A 22,110-nucleotide genomic window follows, 5' to 3' on the forward strand; every position below is an offset into this window, starting at 1 on the left:
ACTCTAAAAATATATATATATATATATATATTTCTTTTAAATTCTCTTTGTAAGTATATCATTTTTCTTCTTCCTATAATTATTATTATTATTATTAAAAAAAAAAAAAAAGCCCTACTTATGGGTCGGTCTGCCTGGCGTCACCGGCCCAAGAGGGAGGAGACGATTTTGCCGAGTGTCAGTCAAACGAAACGCTGAGGCCAAATTCGGTGGACATAATTGGCCCTAACCGCTGTTCAGCCCACAGTAATAACCAGATGATAGCCCCAGGCAAAAGGGTCATTTAATTAAAGAAAGGGATGAGGATTGGTATGGCCCACAGAAGTGTTCCTGTTTTGTAGGCTTGTATCGGATTGTGTAGCTGTATATGACACATATTGGTGGTGGTGGTGAATAAGTCCATCGCGTCTTATATAGGGTTTGGGATCTCTCTCTGTCTCTCTCTATCTACACAGCTTCACAAGGCACACTCCCTGTTCTTACAAATTATCGGATCCAGGATCAGAGCTAGGTTTGAATTCTCATATGTTTTTGGTTTCTTCTTATCTTTTATCTGCTTTTAACTTCTCTGTTTTCCCTTTCGTTTTTGGCTTCAGCTTCTCCGATGGCTTCAAATTCGCCCAAGGATCTTCCGGCTGGTGATCTTCTGCTTTACATTTCTTTTATTTTTTTGAATTGTAGTTTTTTTTTTCGGCTTCATATACATTTACTTGGCCCTCGGAATTTGAGATTTCTTTGCAAGCAAGGTTTCTTTGATTTCCTTGAGATATATATATGTACTGATGCTGTTTTTTTATGACTAATTTGGATTTTAGATTCATTTGACAGCAGTGAAGTGATAACTGCTTCAAGATGTTTAGTATACTACACTTACCAGTATCTTATGTTCTTCAGATGAAAAGGCAGGTTCGACAGAGAGCAAAGTCACCAAATCTGAAACATCCTCTGGGGAGGCGCAGCCGGGACAAAGAACAGCTACTTCTCCCCCAGGAGCTGGGGTTCCTCCCAACCCCTTCGATTTCTCAGCCATGAGTGGCCTGCTTAATGTACAATATTTCCTATTGCCCTTTGATGTTCAGTTTCATTCGAACGATTTATTTTCCTTGTTGGATCGAATAAGGTCCCTCAATTATGAATTCTTTTTGCATTTGATAGTGTTTATGGTTTCATTTTATGATTATGGTTTATTGTTCGTCAGTGGATACAATTACGTATTTATTGCTGGTTTTATTATTGTATTTGTTGAAAAGAGGGCTAACTATTAACTGGGTGAAAGAAGTGTTAGCAAAATTTTGGCTATTGATTTTATTAAAATGATATTATTTATTACTCTTTAATGTCTATTTTAGGGCTAAAGGTCACAGAATTGGTTCAATTGAATGGTGACAAGTTGGTTTGGGTTGAGGATCCTTGATCCACCTTTAACCCATTTAGAAAAGAAAAAAGGCGACCCGAAACTGACCTATAACTGACCTTTTGGTTGATGTGGTAAAAAGAAAAAACTAAGCGCAACTGTGTGACAGGGCCTTCCATTAAAACAAAGAGATATATGAATTATAACATTTTATTCTTCTTCTGGCCAGCCCCCTTTTGCTTTCTTTGATGTTAAATTTGGCCTTGAATTTCAAAATCTATTTAAAGACTTTTTTTGTTTTTTTTTTTTTTTTTTGCTTGCAAATATCTAATGTGTGAAATACACAGGATCCAAGCATTAAGGAGCTGGCTGAACAGATAGCAAAAGATCCTTCATTCAACCAGATGGCAGAGCAACTCCAGAAGACTTTTCAGGGTGCATCAGTTGAAGATAGTCATAGTATCCCACAGTTTGATACTCAACAATATTACAACACTATGCAACAGGTCATGCAAAATCCTCAATTTATGACCATGGCTGAGCGCCTTGGTAATGCATTAATGCAGGTATTTATTGTCTTCTCCATTGTATTAGATATTCCTGTTTTGACATTCTTGTCTGTGTATTATAAATGGATGTCATCCTATGGCTGTCAAATCTAATCTCTTTCTCAGGATCCATCAATGTCTCATGTGCTTGAAAGTTTTGCAAATCCGACAAACAAAGACCAGCTTGAGGAACGAATGGCACGCATCAAAGAAGATCCATCCCTAAAGCCTATTTTAGAAGAGATAGAAAATGGTGGTCCAGCTGCCATGATGAGGTTGGAAATATTAAGATATCAGTGTAACATTAAATGATCGAACTGTAATATTTTCAGTAGAGTATAGACGTTGCATTTGATTCAACTGACTGTAAAGATTTCAGCGCTTAAGAGAAATTATGGTATTGCAGGTACTGGAATGATAAAGATGTTCTACAGAAGTTGGGTGAAGCTATGGGTCTTGCAGTATCAGGAGATGCAACTACTTCTGCTGAAAATTCTGTACCAGATGAAGCTGAAGATCCTGGTAATGAGGATGAATCAATTGTTCATCACACTGCTAGTGTTGGTGATGTAGAGGTATGGCATTCCATATTTGCTCATATCCCTTTTAGGTGCTATTTGGATGGTCATAGTTGAATGGAAGTGCACTTAACCAAACTCGATCTCATCCCTTTTCATTCATTGGTAAGTTCACATTCAAACTCCGGGTTTTGAATCTACAACCATACTCTCTACGCCCTGTTCTTATCAGAACAAGGTTCGATGTGAGCTAGAAATGGATACAATCTTACAACAAATTAACACCTATTCACTTGTAGAAGTTATGATTTATGAAGCAAATTAAGACATGAATGAATATGACAAGCTTGACATCTACTTAATCAATGATAGTAGTTTGTGTGGCATGGAGTAGACATTCTTGCCTGGATGATATCATTATTAGGTCTTTTAGGCCTAGATTTTGTACCTGGTGTGTCCCCATGTTGGTGGGGGCTTTCTACATGCTACATGCAATCGTCCCACTCTTCAGTGGTTTTTTCCCTGTTAGTTGGGGGAATGGAACTTGTCAGCGTTTATTTTGGGAAATCAAACATTCTCTACATCAGGTGCCTTGTCGTTCTGTTGAATTGCCTGATTATGATGCGTGAAGTTTCTTTAGTTTTTTTTTTGTAATTAATCCATTTTGGTAGATATGTTAGAATTGAAGTCTTTGCTCTAATGTCAATTAGGGTTTGAAAAATGCACTTGCCTCTGGTGCTGACAAGGATGAAGAAGATTCAGAGGGAAGGACAGCATTGCATTTTGCATGTGGATATGGTGAGGTATGTCAATGTCCGCTAGTTTTCTTACCATTTTCTTTCTTTCCAGTCAAGGTAAGGGTTTGAATTATCCATGTAAACTCTTCATATTTTCTTTTCTTTTCTTTTTTTAAGTTATTTTTTTATTATTTTTATTTATGTTAAATATCTCTGGATATGAAGGATTATTCATATCTGGAAATTTGATTAGTTCTCCTAGTTTGAGCAGATGCACTCGATTTCATTTCAGGTGAAGTGCGCCCAGGTCCTTCTTGAGGCCGGAGCAACTGTGGATGCATTGGACAAGAATAAAAATACTGCACTTCATTACGCAGCTGGTTATGGAAGGAAGGAGTGTGTGGCTCTACTGCTGGATAGTGGTGCCGCTGTGTAAGTCAACAACTTATTAACGCATACCTGTCATCGAGTAGCCGAATCTTTTGAAAAATATATCTTGGCTCTTAATTTTTTCCTTCCATTTATGCAGTACACTTCAGAACATGGATGGGAAGACTCCTATTGATGTTGCCAAGCTAAACAACCAACATGATGTGCTGAAGCTGCTCGAAAAGGATGCTTTCCTGTGAGTTTCGTAGGGGGGGGGGGGGGGGGTGGGGGGGGTTGGCATATTTATGCTTGTGTTCTAGCATGTTATAGGGGCTCTTCATTTGTGCCTAAGACCAATTTGCTTTGATGGCCATGAGATGTAAACTTGATGCGTTGTCTATCCGATATTTACTCTGATTGCTACGTTGCATTAATTTCAAGGTAACATGAAGTGTCTTTCATGGAAGAATTCTATTATATCCGCATGTAAACACACCACTTATTATAAGATTCATTACAATTATAAAATAAAGTTGAATCACATGTATTTTCATATTTACTGGTGCGATATGGAGAAAAAAAAGTACACAAACATCACCCACGATGAGAGGGTTCCAGTTGATGCATTAACAAGGAATTGGTTTCTTCATTGCATGAAATGTGCCGGCAGACCCCAAGTATGTTTGCCATAATCTAAATGTACTCCTTTGGCCTTGTTTGGATTCATCTCTCATTATCATTACAAATTTTTTAAATTTTTATATAAAATATAATAAATAATTTATTTTTTTTAAAAATTTTAAAATAAAAATAATATTTTATTTAATTTTAATTTTATCTCAATTTATTATCCAAACTTCGAAAGTCCTAGAGACGGTCAATCTGACTTTAGGAAACAGTCATCCCACCCAAGTGGCTATGTAAATCCGAAAAAGAACAAACAAACAAGTGCACCTCCGAAAGCTTAAAAATTAGAGCATCATATGGGACACGCGTTCTTGTCTCTCGTGTTATGTGTCGATGGATTCAATTTCAACAGAAATTAAGCAAAGATTAATGCTAATTAATTATTTATTATCTATTTTATCATTATCTTATTATAATTTCATGATGTGATATTAAATAATTTGAAACTATTAATTATATTTTATTTGTAGACTTATCATTTAATATCACATCAATAAATGTTGAGAGGAGAATAATGATAAAATTGATTTTAAATAGATTTTTCTTTAACCAAACTCCAGAAATAAAAATAATAACTTATTATTTGTTCATAAAGAAAATATGATAAGATTATTTAATTTAAATATTAAAAATAAAAAGAAAAAACAGGATTATACTTTCCACTCCAGAACTAGAAGGTTGTGGAAACTGGAACCCAGTGGTCATATCCTTTCCCATTTCCCTCGTGCGGGTGGAACACGTGTGTTCGAGTTCGCCTGTGCCCATCCAGAAACGAGCAGAACCCACCTCAAATATCGAATACTGATCGAGCATAATCAGATCCTCTTCCTCCTGCACTTTTGTTCTCCGTCACCGCTCGAGATCTCCTACCTTTTCGATGGCTCTCAACCCTCAACTGTTCCCTAATGGGATGCCCGTTCCTTTCGTCAACGAGATGTTCGTCTTGGCCAGAGACGGCGTCGAATTCGAGATCGATAAGATCCCCGGGTCTCCTTCTTCTTCATCATCTTCTTCTTCTTCTTCTTTTTTGCATAGAACCTTAGTTTTTATTATTATGTTAGCCAAATGCAATAGATCACGGAAGCTCATAACACATTAAAAGTTCCGAGCGTACTCCGCCTTATCCTTCTTTACTTGTCGCTTCTCGATTGTATTAGGGTTTTCTCAGGGTCTCGCTGTGTCGTACTGATTTCTTTTTGGCGGTGCTTTTGTCGTTAAGGACGATTCTTTAACTTGGAAATGAGAGTGAATTTTATAACCGAGCATTCTGTAATGGTGCTTGGAATCTCCCTGTTCTTGAATTTCAGAGGGGCCTTAGATTTCTGCTGCCAATTGGAAAACTTTTCTGAAAGATGTCTCATGATTGCCATTTATCGAATTCATATTATAATCAAACAAACCATATTCTCTATGAACTAGTTGCTGGGTATCTGGAGGTTGTCAAAACTTCAAACATTGTAATACAACTCGACTGAGGTCATCCCATCTATGATGCCTTGTTTCAGTTCTTTTTCTGTGATAAGGGATAAGAATTTGTTGGAAACAAAAATAACAATGAATGTTGTCTAAAGCATGGAGTCAATTTTAAACTCGTTATCATTCCCCTAGTAATTTTTTTTTTTTTTTTGATAAGTAAAAGGTAATTTTGATTGATACGAATGAAATAGGCACCCCTAGTAATTGGCTTAATGCTTTTTATTTATTTGGTATGTGACGATGTGTGATGGTACGGACCAGCTTGGTTGTAGGCTTTTCTGGCGTTCATTTTGTATGGGCATGGCTGTTCTGTGGTATCTGTCCTTTAAAGGACACTCTTACGAATTTCAGGCTTTTATTCGTAGTTGCTGCTGTATCCATTGAGATCTTTTTGTTTTGGAATATATATATTTTTAACACCATAACCCCCTCGAGGAGGGCCTTGGTAAATCTAACCACCCCATTTGCACGGAAATGCTTGAGATCATAATTTTTCTGAAGTAGATTACTGCTATTGATTGGTTCTTTGTTAACGAGCAATGATTGTTGTTAAGTTGAACTCCAACAAGACTCTGGAATTTTTCCATGTTTGTTATTCGTTTGGAAAACATCATTCATACTAAAATATCATTCCTACGGGTGTGTGAAGTTTGTATCATTATGGACCATTCAAGCATGACACGTAATTAGAAGGTGCAATGAGTGAAGTTTTGAAATTTCATCCCCTGCGGTACAACCCAATTTTGAGAAGTCCTCTTCAGTGAATGGCACTGCAATTGTCGTCTTGAGACTTGCCTAACCAAGTTATTTATGCTAATTTAGTTTCATGGTGCACTTTTCTAATTTTAAATTGATGTCTAACTTATATGATCAGATCCAATGGAGGCCACTTTAAAGCAAAGGGAACAATCTACTTATCGAACATACGCATGGTCTTTGTTACAGATAAGCCTGTTGGAAACTTTACTGCTTTTGATTTGCCACTGGTATGTAGTTCTTATTGTTACTACTTGTCAATATATATATGTGTGTGTGTGTGTATAGTTCTTATTGTTACACTTGTACTCTGTTTCAGTGTGCATTTTGCTGCTATGCCTTCTAGTTATTTTTTTTTCCTGATTAAAGAGTTTGCCATGCAACCATGACCTCTGAGTTTGGCTTTTTTGGCATCGTCAAATTTGGTGGTTGGTTTTGCTTCAAGCTACATCTTTTATCCTTTCTTTAATAATTACATTTTCAACTCGGGTAAAAAATAAAGAATAATAAAGGATGACCACTGTAGCTTCCTTGGAATGAAAAGATGCATGGCATATGGATGAGGTAGTGGCTAAATAATTGTTCATATGCTTAGTAATTGTCAACTCTACCAAGTATTGCATCCCCGTTCCCTGACTATTGATTTGGTTAACTTCAATCCCTCAGTTGTGCCAGTAGTAATGCTAATGCAATCATAGGTAAGATTTTATATAGATCAGGAGTAAGCATTGATGGAGATACGTGGGAACATTGTATTAGTAAAGGGTTAGCGGGAGGAAGATAGGTGGCATTCATTGTCCTGCAAATATTACTAAGTTTTTGTTTCAAGCCTTCTAAAGGAACGTCCTTGCTTGTGCGGCTGGGCATGTAATTTGATGTTTTGGGCTGTGTTCAAGTACAACCATGTATCGATATCTCAATTTATAGATGTTTCCATTTTGCAGCTTTACGTTCATGGTGAAAAATTCAATCAACCAATATTTTTCTGCAACAATATTTCTGGTCATGTGGAACCTGTAAGTAGTAAGCAAGAGGTCTACAATTGTTGGATGTGACCCCTTTCCTATTTCCAGAAATCCTTATCATCTATTTAACTTATTCCAGGTAGTTCCAGAAAACCAGCACAGGGCACTATATTCCACTCACTCGTTCAAGATTTTGTTCAAGGAAGGGGGCTGTGGGACCTTCGTTCCACTTTTTTTCAACTTGATAGCCTCAGTGAGACAATATAATCAACAATCTACTTCAGCCCCTGAGCCTCGCGTGGATCCTCTGCAAGCAGCACAAACTCCTGTTGATGAAATGATGAGACATGCGTACGTGACAATTTTTTCACTTGTAATTTTGTAGTCAAGTTAAACATATAAAGGGATCATTGACCTAATATCTATTGGTGGTTTTGCAGATACGTTGATCCTAATGATCCAACTAGAATCTTTCTACAGCAGCCTACATCTGAGTCTCAACTGAGGAGACGCACGTACCAGAATCACCCTGCCGAGCACTCTATATAATGTCAATCTTATGTATAGCATATGACTACTCGTTTGATTGAAGAAACGCAGTAAATAACACCTAGTTTGATGTGTGAATAAACCGCATAGAACCCACTTATTTTGTGCTTTTTCTAAATAGCAGTAAGTTCAATTCCTAATTTTTAGAGCTTGGCAATGGCATTTTCCTAATTATGTAGCTTTATGTCAATCGAATTATGGAACCTGCTTTGCTTTGCTTGGAAAGATAAAGTAATTCCATGGTGATATATCCTTAAAATAAGGCATGGAGCAACTGAATATGTCATGGGTGGCGGCCAAAATAACAACATCTAGGCTTCTTTTCAGGTAGCCATCTGATGCCACGATGCATATTGATTCAAGGGAATTAAGCTAGCCTATGCTATGTACAGACAAATACAGCATGATATTGTGAACATCTTCATCATAATCTGGCGATCAGTGTGTCGGGAATTAGTGGGGTAGGCGGAGGCGATGTATGCTTCTCCTCAGCCACAACTGGTAAGCAGTCATATGGAAGGAATCAAAACCCCTTGGCGTTTCATGCCACAAAAAATGCCTTCGAACTCGGCGCAGGTTATGGAACATGTTCAGGTACATTCGTTTCGGTATTGAGAGGAGTCTCTGTTTGGTCAAGGATATCTCCCCATGGTTGATTATAACCGAAAACTTGCTCCAGTCCAAAACGTTAGCAAATGGAAGCTCGTAGTGGTTGGAAATAATGACAGGAACGCATCCATAGTGTATAGCATCACTTACCCTAGCAGTGTTCACCTCGTAGCCTTTGACATGGAGGCAATACTTGCTCCTCCTAAACCCTTCTTCGTAAGGGTAAGGTGGATTCCCAGAGAAAACATCCATGTCAGAATCATTCTCCCATAAAGTTATCAGCTCTTGGCGAATGCGAGAGTTTTGGATACGTCCAGAAAAGTACACAAGTTTATGTCTGCATGTCAACAAAATAGATGCAATTACCCATCAAGCAGGAAAAATCACCTTATAAAATTGGCGAAGAATCTACAACGTGATATTTGCGTATGCTTAAGCCGGATTGGTGGAGCTTTCATGTGTTGGTTTTCACCATTTTTTTTTTTTTTTTTTTAAGAAGAAAAGAGAAATTCTTTACTGTAACAGGACACATGTAAATTCAACAGAATGGTAGCTAGCAAGCAAAAGAGTACCTGGCATCCGGGGGAGTGAGAGCTTCTTCGTGAAGGCGAGGCCATACCTGCGGAAAGCCCACATCTTTGTGGGTGACGTAGTATCTCTGGAAGTAGCTGGATGAGCAAGTGACCTGGATGGCATTGTTAAGCAAATCACGAAGCCCAGAAGCGACCTCTCTACCAACCGAATGACAGTATACGTAGAAGTGGTCAGCGCCGGCAGAAGCATTCCAGAATGGGAACTGGCGCCGACTCCTGGTGACATATCGGGTGACAAATTCTGAGATGGATGCCTCGGAGTGGACACGAGGATCGTTCCGCAGAAGATTGATAGAAAAGGGCAAGAAAAAGAGATGGGCCTCTTCCGGATGGGGCGTAGTGATGGAACTCCCAAGTAGTGCCAACTTAAACATGTGTTCGCTGAAGTAATTTCCTAGTCTAGGATGGAATGGGTCTGGGTGGGGAAGGAAAATGGGAGCGAACTGAGAAGACTCTGAATAGGACTGGTTCGCGAAAGCATCGGGATAAACATAAACCTTAAAATTTCGCATCATTTCCTGAAAATCTAGAGCAAAGTGTTGCCAGTCGTGGTAAGGACCCGATTCTACATCTACCTTCTCGACAATCGTCTTTTTCATCGTCGTAGTTCGTGGGGGTGGTGCTGCATCCTCCCTGCTAAGAAAAGACGGGAATTGAGATTGGGATAGAGCCGCTGACTTTCCCTTAACAAGGAATTTTCCTCTGCTTTCCGGAGGATCGGTATCAAACTTGAGGGAATTAATGCTGGCAGAGCCGCCGAGTAAGGAGGAAACAGCGAGCACAAAGACCATCAGCAGCAGCACTGCAAGGAGCAGGAGGCGTACATGGAGAGCGCGCGGGCGAGCGCAGTGCTGCTCGGCCATCCTCACTTCTTGTCCTCGAGAGACAGGCATATCGAGAACCGAGGAGACTGCTACATTCCTCTTCGATAGGCCAAGGGCTAACAACTACAGCGAATTTGCTACCCAGTGTTTGACTTCTTCTTTGTTTCCCAACCAGCCTACTTTATTTAATGACAATCATACAACGCCAGCTGCCCTACAACTTATTAAAAATCATTTTCTGAGTAATGTAACGTATACATCACATATATAAATTTTTTATAAAAATGTAGACTTTATAAAAAAAAAAAAATTATATAAATATTTGTGTGAAATTTGTATATTTAAAACTTATATATATTAACTTTATAAAAAAAAAATTATATAAATATTTGTGTGAAATTTGTATATTTAAAACTTATATATATTATTACTCTTAGTTTTTACCTTTAATTCAAAAATATTATCTTAATAATAGTTTAAAATATATAAAAAAATTATTTAATAGTAAATAGATCTGATACAGCTGTTATTATATCATTTTTCTATATTTAATGCAGGCGTGGACTTGTTGTAATAATGATTAAGAGATCTGAGTTTTATTTTTAAATAATTTATATTGTGCTTATCTAGGTCATACATAGCAATTAAAAAATAATTTTACAAAATAATTTTAATTTTTCTTAATTTAATGATAGACAAGTAAAATAAACTTAAATAGTGTTGTGTGTATATATATATATATATCTACTCTATTATAACAAATAACTATCTAATTGTAAATAGTAATTTTTGTTATTTTTCCGTTAACTTTTCTTATTTTTCTATTAAATCTGTTCAGTTCTGTTTTATTAAAAGACTCTTAAGACCCTTAACCATTTGACGTGTAGCTCTCTTGTAGAATTTAATAAAGGATCATGTTTTACTAAAATGCCCTTAATAGCCTCGCGGTTAGATACTTTGCTGAAGTTTGGATTTTTTTTAATCTTATTTTTTGTCTTTCTTTAATCCCGTATTTTCTTTTTCCAAACAAATAAGTTACTAATTTTTTTATTTATTTTTATTTAAATCATTATATCATGTGCACTTCTTAAGCCTTTTTCTAGTGTATGTATATATACACACACACATATATAAATAACCAAGAAATTCATTTTATATTTATTTATTTTCACTGAAATCATAAAAAAAAACAAATATTTACAATTTTAGTGAATATAAGTTGTCTGTATTTATTTTAAAAAAATAAATAAGTTCAAGACAAACATAAAAAAAAATAATAATAAGAACTTTTTAATATTAAATTTGAGGATGGGTTTGGATAGGAAGGTCAGATGAAATGTTTTATTAAAAATTAAATAAAATATTGTTAAATCTAATTTTTTAGTATTATTTTTATTTTAAAATTTAAAAAAAATTGAATTATTTATTATATTTTTATATAAAAATTTAAAAAAATTATAATAATGAGATAAATAAGATGAAATAAAATGATGCGAAATAAATTTATGTATCCAAATCCAGCCTCACTCGTTAAACTTACGTACTTTAATACACATTGTATGTACTTCGAAGTTAACTAACAATAAACCATACGTCTACTCAATGAAAAAAAAAAAAAAAAAATCAACCATACGTTACGTCTGCACAGCCACACATACGAACATAAATATTAAGTATTTGCTAAAAAAATAAAAAATAAAAAGGACGGTCAGAGAGGCAGAAGAAAGTTGCAGAGGCATTCGTTGAAGCAGCGAGACTGTTAAAAGATAGAGAGTAGAGTAGCTCTGGGATTCCGACGATGGCCACATGGCTGAGGGCACCGCCACATCCCGGTCCTCCACTATTCGATTACGAGATTAATAGGCTAATTTTTCAGTCTCGAAAAAGTCGAATCCTCTGCTTCTCCGATAACCATCGTCGGCGAATTCTCTCTGTGGATAATTTTAGGAATCTTCGCGGCCGTAGCAGAATCTATTGCAACAACTCTGATGATTCCATAAACAAACAACAATCGCAATCAACTGGAATTCAACTTTACTCGGAGATTGAGAGGTTATCCTAGCTCCCCTCCTCTCCCCTCCCGGTTATTAATGATTATCCGTATCTACTTTTCTTCTGTGCACTTGATCATCCGTATCTAATTTCTATCAATGATGTTCGTTGTTAGTTGCATACTACGTGCGTATGTACACATTTGTTTCATGTCAGAAGTGCTAAACCGGAAATAATCGTCTCTCTTTTATGTATATGCAGATTACTTACAGAAACTGCAAAGCAAGCGCAGGGTCCTTGGGGTGGGTCGGGAGAATGGACGGAAGTTGAGGTGTTTTCTGACTTAGTTTTTGCACGGTGTCATATGGATTTTAGTTTCATTCATTTTTAGCAAATGGTCAACGGATTTTGATGTTAGCATTAGTAACACAGATGGAAAGTTTTTGCATCGACACTTGAAGTTCCCCTAGAGTACCTGATAAAAGGTTTTGGTGGCTGGGGTCGTGTATTTGAGTTTACTCCTGGGCGATAGGTCTAAGAGGCCCTGTCTTGATGAGGTTCCACATTATCAAAGAACAAAAACCTTCAGTTATGCACCATTGGTTAGAAAAGTTGTTGTGTTATAACTATATGCTTGTTTATTTCTTAGAGCCAAGCCAAATAAATCTATGTTGAATGTGAACATAATTTCTGTTGCAATATTGGATGGAAAACTGTCTGTTGGAATGTTCGAATTGTATTGTGACTCTATTATCTGTTTTCAATCTGGAATATTTTATCAATACTATGCGATCAAAAAGTTTATAACAAGATCAATTATTTTCAATTCCAGTATCGTGCTATGATTAGTTCAAAAGTAGGTAGCATGTCGGGGAAGGAGGAGAAGATGAGAACTTTGCCAAATGGTTCTTAGTATTTGTTCTTTTGTCTCAAAAAGAGTCGAGGCATGAAAAAACCCCCCTTAGTTACCAGTACAAACTCTTTTACTAGTACAAACTCTTGACCAGTAGTGCAGCATATGTTTAATACCAGCCTGTATAAACAGCTTAAATTTTTTTCCTCCCCTCTTATACTCTTTTGGAAATGTATAATCGGTTGCGTTACTTTCCCTTGTTGTGTCATCTCAGGGAGCGTGGGTTCTCAAACCAAGCAGCTCAAAACCCAGGGCAGTTGTACATTTTGTTGGTGGCATATTTGTTGGAGCTGCTCCTCAGCTTACCTATCGTTTATTCCTTGAGCGCCTTTCAGAAAAGTGAGTCACGGTAGTCACATTATTAAATAAAAAAAAAAAAAAGTTCATTGGTAGTAATGTGCTTCAATAGAATTAGTGGTTCTGCCACATGTGCATATCTTTTGGACTCTTTTAATATTCTTTATTTCATGATAAATCCTATAATTTCCAGTATTTCACAGATAAGAGGTAAACATCGGCTCCCAACTTTTAAAGACTACTCATATTGTGGCTCTCTCTCTCTCTCAAATTGAAGTTGGACTTTGGCCTTTTGATGTTTTATTCTACAGATTAATTGTTTCTTAATCTCTAGGCTATCCCCGCCAGTGGATTCTTGTAGAATTGACTATACTGAGACGTAAGAGAAGAATGCTAAAACGTCTTTTTGTGATGTAGGGGTGTATTGGTGATTGCAACTCCATATGCTAGTGGATTTGATCACTTTTTTATTGCAGATGAGGTCCAGTTCAAATTTGATAGGTGCTATCGGTTTATGCAAGAAACAGTGAGTGTTAACAGTGATTTACAGAACTGTTTTTTTCTTTAAATATGTATAAAAAGAAATAATGAAACTAAAAATAAAAGAAAATCCTAAAAATGCTTAATTATGCAGATACAAGATCTTCCTACTTTTGGCATTGGACATTCTTTGGGATCTGTCATCCACCTTTTGATTGGTATTACAAAAACTTCCTCTTTGCTCCTAGGTGTGCACATGATTTAGTCGCAGCAATTCACTAGATTGGTAACTTAATTCTTGAGCAGGATCACGATATGCTGTTCAAAGAAGTGGCAATATATTAATGGCATTCAATAACAAGGTATTTGACCTCTGAATTCTCAAGCATGCATGTCTAAGAAGAGAAAAGAAGTTAGATGATTAGTGGAAAACTTCTTTCTTTGAACCCAACCAAAAGGTTCACTCCTAACAAGTGGTGTAATTTGGTGACAAAATTTAAGGTTCAGCATATCGACACAAAATATGAATACGTTTAGACGAGATAGGTTGATGCATTTTCTTCACTTTTCTTTCCTGCATAGAAAGGTTTGGACATGGTTAAGACTGGATTCTTTCCTGTGTTTCTTTTTTCATCTTCAATTCTCTTCCTTTTGCAGCAAACCATTTGAACTCTACATATCATTCCTTTTCTAGTCTGTCTTTTCCCATAAATATAGGTCTTTTGAAACGTATGAAAGCTTTTCTGTTGATATCACAGGAGGCAAGCTTAGCCATCCCTTTGTTCTCACCTGTTATTGTCCCAATGGCCCAAAGCTTGGGACCACTTCTATCACAAATTGCATCATCACCGACGGTTCGCCTTGGGGTGAGTATTTAAGTCCTAAGTTCTAACATCATTTGGTAATTTAAATGAAGTATTGTTTTCAAAGCTTGCTTCATACAGTTCACATTTCAAGTCTATAAATCATCATTATCTCTCCAAATATTGCTAATACAACATATCATTATTATTAAATGTAAGGATAACTTGAACTCCACATTTCCAGATATATATTCACGTGAAGGAAAATTTAAATATGGTTATATTCTTAAGACAATTTTTTTTCTGATCTGACTGCATTCAATTTCAGGTTAAGGTGTGTCTCTTGCCCGTTTCTCTCTTTTCAAGCTCCATCCCTATTGCTCTTTGCATTCATCCCAATGTTTTTGCACTTCATACAATTGGTAGCCTAACTCTCCAAGCTGAACTGCATATCTTCTCTTTGATAACTCATCCTTGCATTCCACCTACCACTCAAATCTACAGGTTTTTTGTTAATATAAGTTTCGAAATGTTTTGAAAATTTTCTTTTAACTAAACTCTGAGATTCTTATCAGCCATTGGTTTCATGTGGAGTGGAGCATGAATGGGAGATACGTTTGTCCACTTTTGTAATGATTTTATCCACTTAATTTATCAATGCATTCTTGTTGTGAATATATATTGGCTTTCCCATGTTGTGAGAGTACGTATCTCAGTGTTTGTCTGTGATAAGGACCTATGCATATATATCTCATAAGAAGCATCTTGTTTTCCATGTTTCATTGTTTTCCATGCGAGAAAGGTGTATAGTGATTTGTGAAAGCACTTATTTCATTGTTTGGCTTTAATGATTCCAAGAAAGAGGAGTGATCTCTTTTCCATGAAATACTTGCAGGCGGAGATGACTTTGAAGCAATTAGGAAACCTTAGCCCTCCCATTATGAAGCAAGTTATTCCTTTAGTTGAGCAACTCCCTCCCTTGTACATGGACTTGGTCAAGGGAAGAGAGGATTTTAGTCCAAAACCAGAAGAAACACGACGACTGGTATGTTACACGTTAAAGTATTAACACGTTTTGGTCTGATTTAGTTTTGTAGTCAAGGATTTCTTCATGTTTCCATCATTTTTTAACATAATTTTTTGCCATTGGTTGACATCAATTGTTCTGTCGAAGAGTACTTGCTTGCAATCATTGTCCACGTGAAGCTCTTATCAATCTTCAAGAAGTGCTTATTTTTTCTGTATTAAATGGGTGGTACAAAATTGGCGTGGCAAAAATGACAGCTGTCAGTGCTCTAAATGGGTAACATGTTAAATGATATGGTTTGGTATGTGGTAGCAACGGTTTTATGGATATATCACGTGTCCCATCGGTGGGCTGGTTTATTTGGGGAAAACATGTGATGGCATGTTGCTATTTGCAGGCCATCTGGGCCTCGTTTGTTGGGAAGGGTTCTTGAAACATTGAATATATTTCTAGCTTGAACATGACAAATTATAAATTTGCAGCTCTGTTCTGCGCTGCAGCACTTTTTTTTCTTGGAAACTTCTTTCTACGTTTGTTACTCTCATAAACTAAAGTTTAATGTTTCTTCAGATAAAGTCATACTATGGCATTTCCAGGAATCTCCTCATAAAGTTCAAGGATGATACAATTGATGAAACCGCAGTGCTAGCACAGGTACTTAGTTCAGAATCAGCCATTAGTTCAATGCTGGACATGTCCATGCGCTTGTTGCCCGGAGATCATGGGCTTCCTTTGCAACAGGTACTTTTTACCAAATCTTTCCTCGGACTTGCACGGTTCTGAATTATAGAAACTCGAGAATAGCAGTTACCATGCATTTTCAGATATCCCTAGTTGCGGCTTTGGGTTTAATCCAACACTCAGGCAAAAGAAACAAATAATTTAAACTCAACTCGATTTTTCAGGCGCTCCCTGAGGTTCCACCAGCAATGGCTGATGCAGTTAACCGGGGAGGCGAGCTTCTGGCAAATCTGACTGTGGGTACACCATGGGAGTCAGTAGCCAAAGAAGTGGGTGACACATTTGGTGTAGACTCGAAGATCCTTCGTACAGAAATATCAAAGGACGTAGACCAGCTTGTAGATGTGATCACATCTTGGATGGCTTCCAACACGGGTCCAAAACTTTTGAGGCCTTGAATTTGATGACTTTGAAACCCCAAAACAAAAATGCAAAGAAAGAAATATACCGATTCCGAGGAATAAGTGTGTATATAGCTACTGACTTTGCTCATTTTCTCGAGTTCATTTTATGTCGCACAAGGAATGTCCAAAGTAGATGTAAACATGGATTCGACAACTCAGAATTCAATGTACATGTTTGCTAGGCTGTGACAGAAATAAGTGTTTGTAAACAAGGAATAGAAAGTCTCCCTGCTACAATTGCTTCGTCATCAGTTGATCTCAGAAGCAATTAGAAAGGAATCTTACAGAATACCTCAGTCTCACGAAAGAAACAAATATGTTAAAATGCATATTAGTCTATAAATAAAAATCGCCTTATTTATAAGCAATTAAAAACTCAGTTTACCAAACAAAATGTCAACAGCTCGGTTCTCCACAATCCAGACCAAATAATCTGCAAATCTAGATGACCACTTCGTACCTATTAAATATATTTACACCAACTGGTAGTGCAGAAAGTATCATTCAACTCTAACAAGTTGAGACAAAAACTTCACACATGATTGGAAGATAAACCTCCTTGCTATCTGTAGCACCTATTCTTCGTGATAGAGATACAAGCCAAGGCCAAACCGAGCACATGCTCTACAGAAAGCTATTTCCTCTGCTGCAGCAACTGGATCCAAAATGTGGCCATCGACGGGTGATACAGTTCCGGTTGACTCACGGTGAGCCTGCATCAGTATGTCCGATAAACAATATTAGTTAGATATATGATAAATATTGAGTTTTTTGTCTCGGTCATTGCACTATATATGGTATGGGGCACTACTCACCCTAAAAGCATATATATAAGAGTTTAAAACAATGCAAAATTTTAGGCAACACTCAAACTGCACAACGAAAAGAAAACAACAGACAAACACTTTTCTTCTTTAATTAAGTGTTCTCCCTATCATCCTCATAACTATGAAACAATGAACTCGCAGAGAAGCACCATCGGACAGTACACTGACTTAATTCCACTTAAAGAGTACTACTTAAAAAACTAAGAGTTCTCAGAAAACATTTGTGCAGGATGTCATTACGCATCCTAGTTCGCCATTAAAATAAATCCCTAGTGTGCCATCAACTTTCCAACGGCCCCAAATATAAAACTTAAAAGAAATCGTAATCAGTAATAGATATGGCTTCAATGCAATGGCTAGTATCTCAATGCAGTAACCATTGTTCCTATTTACTCGTTGCAATTCCCAGTTAGAAACTCGAATAAATATCTGTGGTGTTGCAGGCACCCTATATATATTTTTTTGAGGACCTATATTAAATCCATAAAACAGGACTGCTGCGTGGTTGTCATATAAAATGATCGAAGCCTTCAAAATAGTCCTACTTAAAATCTTAACAAATATAGACAAATATCCTGCCACACCCCCAAAAACGAATGCCTGCAGATCCATAAACAAAAATCCTGAAATTAACTGGGGAACCTAATTTTGTAGAAACAAAATAAAGTGGAAGGGTCCTTTAAAAATAGAAGAAAGTTTAACTAAAAAAGGGTGACAGACAAAATACAATGTATTGGTGTAGTAAACATAAACGGGGTCCATGTCTACCAATGAAAGAGGCTCTAATATCAGCATTCATTAATCTTCAAATAAATTAGCATAGTAATATTTTAAAAAATTAATCTTGTTTGTTTGACTGGAGACTAGATAGAGTTATTATGGTCATTAGTCTTCTCTTGTATACTTCCACTAACACCACTGTAGTAAGGTTGCTTCCCCCTTTGTCGACAATTTTCTTTTTCCATTAATGTTTCTTAATTATAGTGAACTATGATTTATTTCCTTTCACCCACCTAGAAAGTAAAACAAGTATCATTTTTTTATACTGCTAAAATCATCTCTTCATCCTCGCAACCTAGAAACACTTTCATATTATTTTTATCACTTCTTTCAGAAGGGCGCTGCTATGCGGCCATAAGAGCTGAAGACATTATAGCTGTTCATACATAACTTCTCCTGTGAAAGGGCTCTTCCCACCAAGAATGCTAATGTTCAAGTACTGAGGATTTTAGCCAACTCCTGCACTATATATTTAGGGCATCCAACAGGCAAGAAAATTTGGGAAAAGAAATAAAGGGATTCCTAAAATTGTTTATACAGGATCCTCTGAAATTACATCATATCCTAAATTTTCCTTCAGAATCCTCTGAAACCACAACATCTTCAAAACTAATTTCCTCTGAAATCTAATGTCAACACAATTTCCATTTCCTCATTTCCAATGGCAACTGACTTTCACAACTTCAACTCATTCTTCCCAACCAACAAATTGATTTAAGATGTGAATTTTGAAGTGAAAATTTGAGGGATGGTGTCTTTCTTTTTGTATACATCATGCTGTTTCGGAGGAACTGGACACATTGACTTGACCCATTCCATTTTTCATTCTGGGGAGAAGGAGATTTGAATCGTGTGATCTGGTAAAAAAATCATTACGAATTTTAAGGATGACGTCTAAATTACATATTTTAAAGCCCAGACAAAACAAAACCCTCTATAAAGGATTCTAACAGAATATGGGGCGACTAGATGCTGGTCTAGAGAATATTCTAACCATATGTCTACGATTCTCATCCAGACTCTTTAGGCTCAAATTGATGATGAGGCCTCTACTCCATGCCATGACCACCCCCCCACACCCCCACCCCCCCCCCCCCCCCCCCGCACGGCCGGCGGTCCGCATCACCAATGCCACTAACACCCCCTCCCCCAACTCCCTAATCATATGTCAAATAATGTACTCAAGGTAACAACACCTGGCAACATTTATTTATTGAGCCTCAACAGAAATAATGAGTAAGATTGATTAAGTAGCATTTATGCAAAAACAGTCAATTTGAAGGCTTTACTCATGTTACCAACAGAAAAACTAGACCAATTGGCCCCTTAATTAACGAATGAATTGGAAATTAAGAATCATGGAGTGGTTTTACAGGCCCAATGGTCTGCTCTAGCATCCCGACCATGATACTAACCTCATACTTTGCCTTTTTCATTTCGTTTTTGTTGTACTTATATATTTGGTCTTTGCCATTTCTTTATAATAAACAATATACTTACCAAGAAATGACTCAAGAATGGAGATGATTTAAACAAACACGTGCCTGATGTTTACTGTTCTTTCTCGATAAACCAGTTCTTTAACCCCGGAAGTTTCATGAAATTATGCAAATATGTCTTGTATTCTAAACTTTCCTTCAGTGGTCACGAGAAGTTTAATCATTGTGTTTTGTGTTTTATAAACTTTGGATATAACCAAGCATGGCGATGATTTCTAATGGCATGTATGATGTAAGATAAAGTAACACTGTGGGGGCAATAGTTTTCAGACCAACAAACACTGAATAAACGAAAAATGGAGCATTTTTGGGTACTGATGAATGTTTAGAGATATAAATGTGTTAGATATGAATATCATCTAGTTTTGTTAACTATTGAATCACACCTCTCCATCAGATCCCCGAATGGTGACTCGATAAACCACAGTCACACTTCCATTGTCAGCGAATATAACATCACGTATTTCTCCACACCATCCTGCCAAAAAGATGTTAAAGATCTAGAAATGTGGATTTCAAAACATAGTCAAGAACACTAAAGAGAGTTGATAGGGACTACAATATTGTTTAGAATCAACTATAAGATACTAATAAAACTTAAACAAGCACGATATGCAACTTGCAAGAGATACGGAAGGAACCGAGTTGTTCAGAGGTTGTAAAGCGAGGAAGATAAACACGAGGTGCAAATTAAGACGATGTTCAGAAGACATGTTGAAAAGTTAGGTATTCGGTTGGCACACATATAACAAAAATGCATACAAGAAAATAAGGTAAGGAAGAACTAGACAGACCAGGGGCGTAGAAGCTCAACATTCGGTTGGCATGAAACCTACACAAGAGCATCGCCGGATCGCCAAAAACTTGTATTAGATCAAACTCCAGTAGATTGATGTCTGTCATTCTTTGTTAAATTATATATATATATATATATATATAGAGAGAGAGAGAGAGAGAGAGAGAGAGAGAGAGAGAGAGAGAAGAGTGAACTGGAGAAAGTGGCAATTACCAGGGGATGAAGGTTGCAGTCTCCGCATGATCATCGTGAGGAGGAGAAGTATTCTTGATGATATTGTCGGGGATTCTCTTGTTGAGGTCTCGGAGGATCTCAACGAGAGGGCGAGTGATGCAAGAAGAGTTCGTGGGGGAAAACGACTTGTCCAGGGGCACCACATAGTTGGAATTCGGCACGCCTCCCTTCTTAACACCATCGCCGCCTCCGCTGCTATTACTGCCATTTGTACGGTCCAGAGCGCAGACGACGAGCTTCAAAGAATCCCTACGCCTTCCGCTGCACCACTTCTGCTGCCCTACTCGAACGAGTCCCAAGTCGCTGTCGCATTTGGACAAATACGATGAGAGCGAGAAAGACGGCAACGGTGACTTGGTGAGGAAAGGATGATTCGTAATGCTTTGCACAGCCATTTTAGTCCCACTGCCTACAAAACCTCAGAGATCTCCCAATGGCCAATTCCACCAACTTCTGCTCTCGAATAGAAAGGTAAACGGGGATCGGGACTTGGACAAACTGGTAGATACCACTAAGCTATGTCCTAAAATGAAATTAAAAGAAAAAATCAATAAAATAAGCCAATTACAAAAATACACGAAGTCAAATTTCAATGAATTATATTTGTACAAAAATAGTACAAAAACACTGGCACGCAAGACATTCCCTAACAAACCCAAAAAAAAAAAAGAGCTTAGACCACTTCTTTATTTGTTTACCCGTGAGAAGAGAATCCTATCCATTATTTTTATTTATTCTTTTTTTTTTGAAGGGATGCTTAGTATTTTCTGTCAACGATGCGCAAGCTAAAACGAATCATTTTATTATGAAACTGTCTCTTAGAGCGTGCTATTATGAAACGAATCAATTTATCATTTTATTATGAAAGTAGGATATCAAACTCTAGCCCTCTTAATTCCTTTTTTTTTTTCTTTTAAAAAATTAATGATAAATTAATATGTAAAATGATTTATACTCTCTTAGAGCGTGCTATTCTTATAAAAAAAAATAATAGAAATCTGAAATTCGTATGAAAAAAAGTAATCATATTATAATGTACTCCTTTTTTTTATTTTTAAAGAAAATACTTAAAACTTACTTACCTATTAGTATTACTCAATTAATAATATGACACCTTTTGATCGGGCCATCAACTAAACTAACTAGCCTTCGCCCGGTAAGTAGTCCATATGGGCTTCGTGGTCCATTATGGAGCCTTGTACGTAGGGACAACCATAGCGGCTGGGCCGGCGGACTTCAATTCAACTGGTCATGTCATGTATTTGCAACATTTTATAACGAGTAACAAGTTGTAAATATATAAATTTTTATCAAAAAGGTCGACTTCATTTA

General features: G+C 36.9%; 5 protein-coding genes across 5 annotated transcripts; 3 read left to right on the forward strand and 2 right to left on the reverse strand.

The window, feature by feature from the left end:
- Window positions 1-298: 298 nt before the first annotated feature.
- LOC121256052 (ankyrin repeat domain-containing protein 2B-like) lies at window positions 299-3,992 on the forward strand. The gene is made up of 9 exons (XM_041156666.1): window positions 299-511; window positions 597-638; window positions 895-1,046; window positions 1,702-1,920; window positions 2,029-2,177; window positions 2,309-2,477; window positions 3,131-3,223; window positions 3,450-3,589; window positions 3,687-3,992. The coding sequence occupies exons 2-9, from the start codon at window positions 605-607 to the stop codon at window positions 3,784-3,786; spliced, it is 1,056 nt and encodes a 351-aa protein (XP_041012600.1). The 5' UTR covers window positions 299-511; window positions 597-604; the 3' UTR covers window positions 3,787-3,992.
- Window positions 3,993-4,880: 888 nt separating this feature from the next.
- On the forward strand, window positions 4,881-8,099 carry LOC121256054. Its single transcript, XM_041156669.1, has 5 exons — window positions 4,881-5,200; window positions 6,564-6,675; window positions 7,390-7,461; window positions 7,550-7,761; window positions 7,851-8,099. The coding sequence occupies exons 1-5, from the start codon at window positions 5,091-5,093 to the stop codon at window positions 7,957-7,959; spliced, it is 615 nt and encodes a 204-aa protein (XP_041012603.1). The 5' UTR covers window positions 4,881-5,090; the 3' UTR covers window positions 7,960-8,099.
- Window positions 8,100-8,186: 87 nt separating this feature from the next.
- Window positions 8,187-10,179, reverse strand: LOC121256053 (probable glycosyltransferase At3g07620). Its single transcript, XM_041156667.1, has 2 exons — window positions 9,141-10,179; window positions 8,187-8,905 (listed from the first exon to the last, which is right to left on the reverse strand). The coding sequence occupies exons 1-2, from the start codon at window positions 10,052-10,054 to the stop codon at window positions 8,413-8,415; spliced, it is 1,407 nt and encodes a 468-aa protein (XP_041012601.1). The 5' UTR covers window positions 10,055-10,179; the 3' UTR covers window positions 8,187-8,412.
- Window positions 10,180-11,669: 1,490 nt separating this feature from the next.
- On the forward strand, window positions 11,670-16,876 carry LOC121256055. Its single transcript, XM_041156670.1, has 10 exons — window positions 11,670-12,037; window positions 12,239-12,308; window positions 13,105-13,229; window positions 13,605-13,713; window positions 13,822-13,885; window positions 13,974-14,029; window positions 14,426-14,533; window positions 15,366-15,515; window positions 16,068-16,238; window positions 16,403-16,876. The coding sequence occupies exons 1-10, from the start codon at window positions 11,784-11,786 to the stop codon at window positions 16,634-16,636; spliced, it is 1,341 nt and encodes a 446-aa protein (XP_041012604.1). The 5' UTR covers window positions 11,670-11,783; the 3' UTR covers window positions 16,637-16,876.
- A 105-nt stretch (window positions 16,877-16,981) lies between these two features.
- On the reverse strand, window positions 16,982-21,288 carry LOC121256056 (DNA repair RAD52-like protein 2, chloroplastic). Its single transcript, XM_041156671.1, has 4 exons — window positions 20,758-21,288; window positions 20,543-20,580; window positions 20,135-20,226; window positions 16,982-17,355 (listed from the first exon to the last, which is right to left on the reverse strand). The coding sequence occupies exons 1-4, from the start codon at window positions 21,171-21,173 to the stop codon at window positions 17,218-17,220; spliced, it is 684 nt and encodes a 227-aa protein (XP_041012605.1). The 5' UTR covers window positions 21,174-21,288; the 3' UTR covers window positions 16,982-17,217.
- Window positions 21,289-22,110: the final 822 nt, after the last annotated feature.

Source organism: Juglans microcarpa x Juglans regia, chromosome 3D, assembly GCF_004785595.1.
Source record: "Juglans microcarpa x Juglans regia isolate MS1-56 chromosome 3D, Jm3101_v1.0, whole genome shotgun sequence".
NCBI classification, from domain to species: domain Eukaryota; kingdom Viridiplantae; phylum Streptophyta; class Magnoliopsida; order Fagales; family Juglandaceae; genus Juglans; species Juglans microcarpa x Juglans regia.